The 8,855-nt window shown below is 34.7% G+C and overlaps 1 protein-coding gene across 1 annotated transcript; it reads right to left on the bottom strand.

The window, feature by feature from the left end:
* Window positions 1-1,407: 1,407 nt before the first annotated feature.
* On the bottom strand, window positions 1,408-1,954 carry LOC133034044 (uncharacterized). Its single transcript, XM_061109066.1, has 2 exons — window positions 1,824-1,954; window positions 1,408-1,665 (listed from the first exon to the last, which is right to left on the bottom strand). The coding sequence occupies exons 1-2, from the start codon at window positions 1,878-1,880 to the stop codon at window positions 1,408-1,410; spliced, it is 315 nt and encodes a 104-aa protein (XP_060965049.1). The 5' UTR covers window positions 1,881-1,954.
* Window positions 1,955-8,855: the final 6,901 nt, after the last annotated feature.

The raw sequence follows: 8,855 nt of genomic DNA, 5'->3' as shown, positions 1-8,855 counted from the left end.
TTATTAAAAAATTATATTTCATTATATTTATTTGCCTCTTCATCATTTGCCAACTTTTATTTCGTTAGAGATATTGTATGTGGTATGATGTTTATTTTATGTTTTTTAAGGACGTAATTCAAAGGAAAGGTAGGCATTTAAGTTGGTTCTATTAAAAATTTCTTAATTACTATTTCGTCATTGATTGTGAATGTCAATATGTGCGTAGTACGGAATTAATCTAGTGTGAAATACTAGGATTTAAAGATAAATATCGGTAATTTTCACAATATAATCCAAAAAGTGTCATAATAACTTAGTCAATATTGTTGTGTTTCACTAATTTGCATTTTAAAAATACTTCAACTTTTTTTTTCAAAGTTTAATGTTTAATAGATTGCTACCATTTTCAAACGTTGATGTTCAATACATTGCATTTTTGAAAAACACTAACCTTTATTTATTTTGGTAGCTTTTAATTGCATTATTTAGAAATGGTGAAATTCAGAGTTATTATGTCTCATTACTGTACAGTACTTTAACTATGTGTTTAATGTTGAATAGATTGGTACCATTGTTTTTAATTTTTAATATGTTGGAGGTATCCATATAATTGTTGTAAAGGTTGATGTTCAATACACTGCATTTTTGGAAAACAGTTTTTTTTTTATAGCCTTTAATTACATTATTTAGAAGTGGTAAAATTGTTACAAAGGAAATTGTGTGACAGAGTTATTATTTCTCATAACTGTACTGTACTTGCTCTTTTTGATCCAAATTTATGTCCAAGGCCAGAATTAATGCCTTCGTTGTTGATTGTAGGTATTTTTATTATTTTGGACATAATTGGAGTAAAATTGGTCAATTTCATTTTGAAAATAATGTACTTCACTATCCAAAACCTAATAGTACTGGCAAAATATAACAACAGTAATAATATTCACAATAATAATGGGAAAGTACATAAGTATAAGTATTATTATTATTTTGGCTATGGACATCATTGGACTAAAACAAGATAGTGCGAAAAGGAATGTAAAATTGGTTAGTTTCATTTTCAGAATAATGTACTTCACATATTGTTATGGTAAAAAAAATCCAAAACCTAATAGTAATGGCAAAGTATAACAACCGAAATAATATTCACAATAATAGTAATAATGACCATACAATAATAATAATCAGTTCCACCAAATTCTAAAAACTACCACAAGTCTTACCCTATAGTAAATTATAAAATCACCAACATTAGTGCAATTCCAAATCACCTAACAGTAGTATGATGCAAGTATATAACATGACTGACTAAATCTAATTTACGACCTAAAACCTAACTTTTGTAACCATTGTACTGAACATAGTAAATATATAAATAAAGTTACTTTTCTAACCATTGTAATATACTACTTGTTACTTATGGCCAGCCTTTTAGAATGACGTGTTTTCGGGGACTTGCTCTTGCCAGTCCACATGTTTTCGGACTCCGGCCTTCGCCGTTGAATCGGGGTCTCGAGGAGACCTTGATGGACTACGTAATGCTATAGTTGTAGATGTTGATGGAAGAACTTTGGTTTTGCTCAATCCAAATTGCTTCTTAACTCCCTCCATCACAGCATGTTTAGCCTTGTTACTCTCGTGGGTGACAATTTTCCCAACACAATCCAGTCTCGCTTCAATAGGATCAAACTGCAGTGTACATTAGGAAACCAATTCAGTAATACACATGACAACCAAATCCATAGAAACAAATCCATCAAAAAATAGATTGACAACTCAATTTTCACAATATAAACAGTTAGTTAACAGGATGAAAACTTAAACTAAAGAAATCAACATTACATTACCTCTTCCAATATTTCATTTTCCTCGAACAGTGATTCCATGTACTTCATTACAAACATTCCACAATCGTGGCCATTTTGTTGTTGTGGGTAGTCCTTGCTTGAAGAAATAATTACAAACTCGCTGAAATTCAGGTCTCCCGGCTTCGACAGGGCAAACAATTGGTCCAAAGTCCGGAGCCGCAAAAAAATTAAAACAATCACGAGTTGAGATTAGTGCAATTACACTAATAAAACGGCAAACCGTGTACACACGTGCATACCATCTCTACGCAGGTGCTCCGACGTGACCTCTTATGCATTGCAGAAGACAACGAGTCCCTAATTTCCACTGTTGTATTAACCATGCTCACATTCGCCGCAAACCAGTGCGGAGCACTCTCGGTATCCAGTAGGGGTACCACCATCTGCGACAAAGTAAAACAAACAACGTCATCGGAAAATTGAACTACACACATTTGATTCAACACAAAAGTTTCAAGAAAATGCAAATTACAGTGTGACATAAACTCAAATCTGCATCGTAATAAAGAGTGGACCACTCTTGCTGCTTCGCCATCCTCTCCACAGTCATCGATCTTCCAAGTAACTTGCTCTGCACAATAAGCACACATAATAGATTACATTTTAAATAAAAACATAGATTTAACAGAGTTTACAAAGACAAATACAAAAGATTCATGTCCACTTTTAAATATCAAATTTCATACCAAAATTCTGGTGGGCATAAACCAAGTTCTCTTACTTCCAATGCCGTTGCGCTTCTTCTCTCGAAAATTCATGATTTGAGCAAAGCAATCAATGAGCTGACATTTACACAAACAATATCCGTTATGTTGTCATTCATACAATTTGTAAATGGCATTAACTAAAATAATGAACTACAAATTTCAAAGCACCCAAATGCCAACTTCTACGTACACTGTGTGATATATCGGTCTCCGGTTTCATGCATTTGAAATACATCCGCTCGACCTCAACCTTCCCAAAATGGGCTAACACTTCACTGAAATACCAAACAAATAATCAACAACGAAACGAATGTACTAATATCAACTACGTACACAGTAATCATGACACATGAGATTACCTCGGATCATTGGCGCTAGAGAAAATGTAACGGAACAACTCGTACTGTTGATTTGAGTAACCCTTCTTCACAGTGAACGGACCAATCACCTTCCCTCCAGATTCTTTGAATCTTTCGAACGCACATCATCAAAATCATCCTTCACTCGTCGCTCAACTTCCTCTTTTACAATAGCGGGGAGATCTTCTCCCCAAAAGTTCATAACCTCAAACGAATCATCAGAAACAACCACCTTAGTTGGAACAACGACCTTCTCTTCTGATAGATTAAGTGAAGGGACACTCTCTATATCATCAACATCCTCTTCCAATTGATCCTTCGTCCCTTCACCATCCTTTTCCTCGACACCCACGTCATCCTTCGTCCCTTCACCATCCTTTTCCTCGATAACCACGTCATCCTTCGTCCCTTCACCATCCTTTTCCTCGACACCGACGTCATCCTTCTTCTCGGTCTCCCCGTTGAACGAAAGCGAGCGCTGAACTTTGCTCGTCTCAGGTATTTCCAACACTTCTTTCATAGTCCCCTTCCCAAGGTAAGTGGAGAGTACCTTCGCAATGACTCTTTTGCGCCGCTCACCTTCAAATCAAGCCGGAAGACCTCATCTTTCAACTCACACACAGCTTTGTATATTGCGTCATTTGTGGGTTGCCCAACTGCAGCGGATTCAAAACTTGGCAGTAACACATACGTGTTAGTCAACTTCACCTGCTTAGTACACCAAAAAAACTAGTTAGCATATCTCTCAAATAAAATTCTAACGCATTAGAAAATTGAAGTACTAAATGTACCTTTCCACTTGTGTGACCACCCTGGTCTCGAATCCACTTGTACACTGACTTGCAGTGTTTTGTGGTCCAAAAGTCAATTGGAGCCACAGTTCGGTCCACGTGAGTAGCGAGTCCGATCTACGTGCGTCAAATATACAAGCTGCCACCAAACAAAAGTGCATACATATATTACCACACCAGTACACGAGAGAATAAAATTACTACCATCACAATAATTCGAAAAATTACCTGTAAAAATATCGTGCAACCGGAGACATTTTTGGTGTTCTTCGTCTTGTACCGGTGTAGAGAGCTCATTAGATATCGATATCCCATAGCCGCCCAATTCTTCTTCTTAATTGACCTTATGTCAACTAAAGAATGCATGTAGCTAGTGCCGACCTCGGTACCATTCTTCGGCGACGACACGGTTCAATACGGACAAGGAGAAACTTAATGAGAAACGGGTAGTCACCGTCGCCGGTTTCCCGAGCTCATTCTCCAGCAAAGTCAGGGAATACCTATAGTCCTTGGCCTTGAAGAGGACGTCAAACTCAACCAGGTCACGCTCACTTTCGGTTGCCACGGGTTCTCCGCCATCCCGGATTCCCATGACATCCTCAAACAGCTTGGCGGATAGTTGGATTGTTCTTCCAAATATCTCCAGCCGAGAAGTGGTTGGATCCACGTGATCGATCAGCCAACTAACTATCTTAGCGTCTATGTACGGGGCATCCTCCCTTAAAAATGTTGAGAAACCGGCATTTCTCACCATTTCTTTTTGACCCTCGTTGAGCAAGTGGGACTATTCTCCCCAAACGCTCGAATGAGCAACGACCGAAACTTGAACGTCCCCCACACCTTCGTTGTTGTCAATCCACGGCTCAGCAGATAATGTCTCCTTCACCTTCTTCCCTTTCCCTCTACCACCAACCTTGGAGGGGGAAGCCTCGACTTCGTATGCAGCCCAATTCTCAATCTCTTCATCGGTAAGAAGCTTGAATTGCTCCTTAAAACTACGAAGCACCTGCAATATTAAGACTCGATTATTAACAAAAGTACGCTAAATCAAAGATAAAAAATAAAAGATCCATAACACAGTCAAGTCACTCACATCTCGCTTTAGGTTTCTCTTTGTGTGCATCGGCATAAGCATAGAAATTGGCTTGGCCGCATCAATTAAAGAAAGGAATGGAATTATAAATATTATTTTCAAAACCAAAAAATATTACCACTAAAATAATCGCCACAAATAACTCACTAGTACTTCGGCCAAGCTTCCTTCGGATCCTTCTTCTTTATCTCTGCCGCATCCTTTTTGTCTCGCCCCCTCTTCCGTTTAAATACCATTTTATAAACCTATTACACAAGACAAAATAACTTAAATTAACAAACATTCAAAACACTAAAATATTGGAAGACAAAGACTTTGAATAATTCATGCAATCGTCTAACATTTCAGTGTATTCATGACATCCCGACACTTAATTTCCTATATGTGTACAATAACAGGTAAGCATCTCTTCCTATATAACATACTATCATTATATGTACTATAGTCTATTTGTTAAATGTACTATATGGAAACTGTTAAGTACAATGTACCAATATGCCTAAATAATGGATTTTGTAACTTGTTAGTCTCCCTTCGCAACAAGTAAGCATATTTTCCTTACATACTATACTATTACAATAACATCACAGTAAAGTCAGTTATACAGTATTCACTTTTAACATACAATGATGCCAACATATGTAACATAAAATTTAGAAAAAATTATTGACCTTCTCAATTAAATCTTGGAACTCTAGATCTTGAGGTTCTTAGGGCCTCAATTAAGCATGAAGTTTGCCAATGGTCAAAAAGATTACAACAATTTCTAATTTTTTCGAAAAGAGACAAAAAGGTTCACATGTCCACGGGTGACCTCTTCCCAAATATATTGAGACCTCTCACTCATGGTGGAGGAAATCCGTGGACACAAAACACCAACAAAGTACAGTACCAAACTTATGCAAAATGCAGTAAAGGCACAAAAAAAAGAAGAAGCATAATTAGTACAGAAAACTTCCCCATTCTCTACAAAGATCTAAGAAAGAAAGTTGTCAAAGCATTTTGTTTTATAAATACAAGTAGCAACCTAGAATTTGATCCTCTCAAGCCACTAAACTGAATTCGAATCACATCTTTCTTACAAGTTGTAAAATATAGTTTCTTGTATGGCCAAAGGATTATACAAAATTTGTAATTGAAAAAGGACAAGCATTTACTAAGGATTTTTGTATGGCCCAAAAGATTATACAAAATTTGTGTTTATAGGCAATGCGAAGGTCAATTGAAGGTGTTTAGGAGTTTGATCTGTACACTCATGAAAAAAGAAAAAAATAATTGACAAGGAACTCGTAAGACCGAGGAACCGGATTACAATACCCTCAAGTATGCACATTAAGCTTTGATGGGGTTGCAAAAATTTTAAACGGATATTTTTTTCGCTTATTGTTATCCGAATTTTTAATAGTATTCCTAATTTATGTGTGTTAAGTTTTTAGTTCAATACACAACTTGTTTTGTTTGATACAAATTGTTTGGTTTCATAATATCTCCTATTTATATTAATCTCCTACTTCTATTACGATCTTTAAATTGTATGAGTATAGTGCCTCTAAAATCGGGTACCATACTTACCAATATTTGATGATTTCATATTTTATCCCAAAAACAACAAATAAAGCCAAATCATTTCCACAATCATAAGATCACTAAAAGACCATCCAGCCTAATATTATAGAACTCATGCATTATTTTTTTGTCATATTGCTCAAAAAATCTCCATTTATCATATTCCCAAATATTTAAAATCCAACCGAATCAACTAACACATTCCAAAAATACATACATCAAAATACCCAAATCAAAACCCCTAAATTATAGTACAATGCAACTAATTCAATTTAAACAATGCAACTCTTTATTGCAACAAACTCAATCAAAATACCAAATCACATATTCATAAATAACTAAAACAAAAAACTCATAACACACAGTACATTCCACACTAAGAACCACAACACATGCACGGGGAGACACGAAGAAATGCAAACTCCCTTAAACACGGAACCGAGAGACGAGAGAGATGGAGAGAGAGAGAGAGAGACAAAGAAATACCTCGACAAAGATATGCAAACTCCCTTCACCACCTCAACCTCCACACCTGAGACAAAATGAAACTATTAAGTACACGAAAATGGAAAAACACCACATTCCCTTCAAAAATATATATTTTTTTCTGTCAATAAGAAAATGTATGTAAAGTATAACGGAGTAATGTATAACTCACCGTCGACACCCCCCTCTAACAACTCCAACAATGGCACTTCGAGTAATGTACACCACAGTCACCACAATGTACAATATGGTTTTTACTACCTCAAACGAAAATAGAAAATGGAAAAACAAAATGGAAAATGAAAAGAAAATGGAAGAGGAAGAACTTTGCCCTAGCAGAGACGAAAATGGAAAAACGAATGATAAATAGAACAATGAAAGAAAATGAAAGTGAAGAAGTGGAGGAGTGGAGGAGTACGACGGTTGATTAGACTTGATTGATGGATAGATGTCACTTTTCACTTTTCCATTTTTAATAAATTTAAATTTCAAAAAAAGTAACCGGTAGCCATTTTTGATACCTAATTACCCCTACATGAACCCCAACCGTTGGATCAAATTAACTACCCATCCAACGGTTACAGTACATCACGGATTGAAATCCGTGTCCGTACAGTAACGGGACGAAATCCGGTCCCATAGAATGTAATATGAAGATTTAATATTAATTTTCTGTATTGGAATGATTTTTCGTATTCATCTTCATACTTGTTGAAGGCACAAGAGTCATGATTAATAAGGAAACAATTAATATAATAAATTTAATAATTAAGTTCTTTTTTGTTGTTGATTGTTACTTTCGATAGATATTGCGGTTGGGGATTATTAAGTTTGATTTGAATAGCAACAGGGTAAAACTCAAATAATAAAAGTCAACGTACTCCATCCATATCATCATTATTCAGTGTAAATTAATGACACATGCAACAGTCTTATTGGGCCACGTAGGTGTTAAGCAGCTTACCTGTTAGCCAACATGCATGGTGATGATTTGATGATTCACGTACATAGCTTGAGTTTGTGCCACGTGTTATAGTTTGAAATTTCAAATGAATTGATCTTATATATATAACACGTACAGAATCTCAACGTAACATGTGACCCTGTGTGTGTCCTCATTTTCACGGTTCTATATAGGACACTCAACTCAACTCATCCCTTACTCTACCAAACCCCTTTCATTGCCCAAAATATTTGCCTAATCAGTCGGTGTGTAGATCCATATACTCATCATAATTATTACAATGAATTCATCTACTTTAATGGAAATAATACTCTTCTTCTCTCAAATGATAATAATAATATTAATAAATTCTTTGGTCACGTTTAGTTGGAGGTAATAAAATAGAATAAAAAAGAAAAGAAACTTTCTTCATTCTATTCTTTTGTTTGATTGCATATTAAAGTGTTGGGATGTCATTCTAATGGAATGCGTTTTGGTGGAATGACTTTTCCATTTTCATGAAATGGAAAGAAAGACTATTCTAATGTATGATGAGAAAAAATTTAATAATTTTTTTATCAATTTTTTTTATGTATTTTAAATTTTATTTCATTCATATTCTTATTCCCATTCTCATTCCTAAGTTTTCATCCTTCCAACCAAACACGACCTTTATTCTCTGTTATATAAGTGGATTCTACATATTAATGCATTAAAATCTGAAAACAAATATGAATATAATACAGTATATTAAAATCTTCAACTTCACAGCCCTTTAATTGTAATTAACGTGTGTTTCATCGTATAATATCAAGTTTGGGATAGCTTTAGCATAGAGAAAAACAATTATAGTTGTGCTATTAAAAAAAAATTAGTAAATTATAAATTTTAAATGCTATGAATTATTAAGTGTATTTATAATGATAATTATATTGTAGTTTAATTTATTATAATTTTAAATATATAAAACGTATGTTATATATAATTTTTCTTTTTTTTATGTTATTTATTATTAATTTTTTCTTCCAAAATATAAAATTTTTATGCATTTGGTATTTTCAAATTA

This window comes from Cannabis sativa, chromosome 1 (genome assembly GCF_029168945.1).
Source record: "Cannabis sativa cultivar Pink pepper isolate KNU-18-1 chromosome 1, ASM2916894v1, whole genome shotgun sequence".
NCBI lineage: Eukaryota > Viridiplantae > Streptophyta > Magnoliopsida > Rosales > Cannabaceae > Cannabis > Cannabis sativa.
This window is presented reverse-complemented; position numbering and strand designations above follow the sequence as displayed.

Excerpts from the sequence above, each read along its gene's own strand:
- LOC133034044 (XM_061109066.1), bottom strand. The coding sequence starts at position 1,880 with ATGTTTGTAATGAAGTACATGGAATCACTGTTCGAGGAAAATGAAATA. Across the intron at positions 1,666-1,823 it reads AAAATGAAATATTGGAAGAG|TTTGATCCTATTGAAGCGAG; the intron begins GTAATGTAATGT and ends TGTACACTGCAG.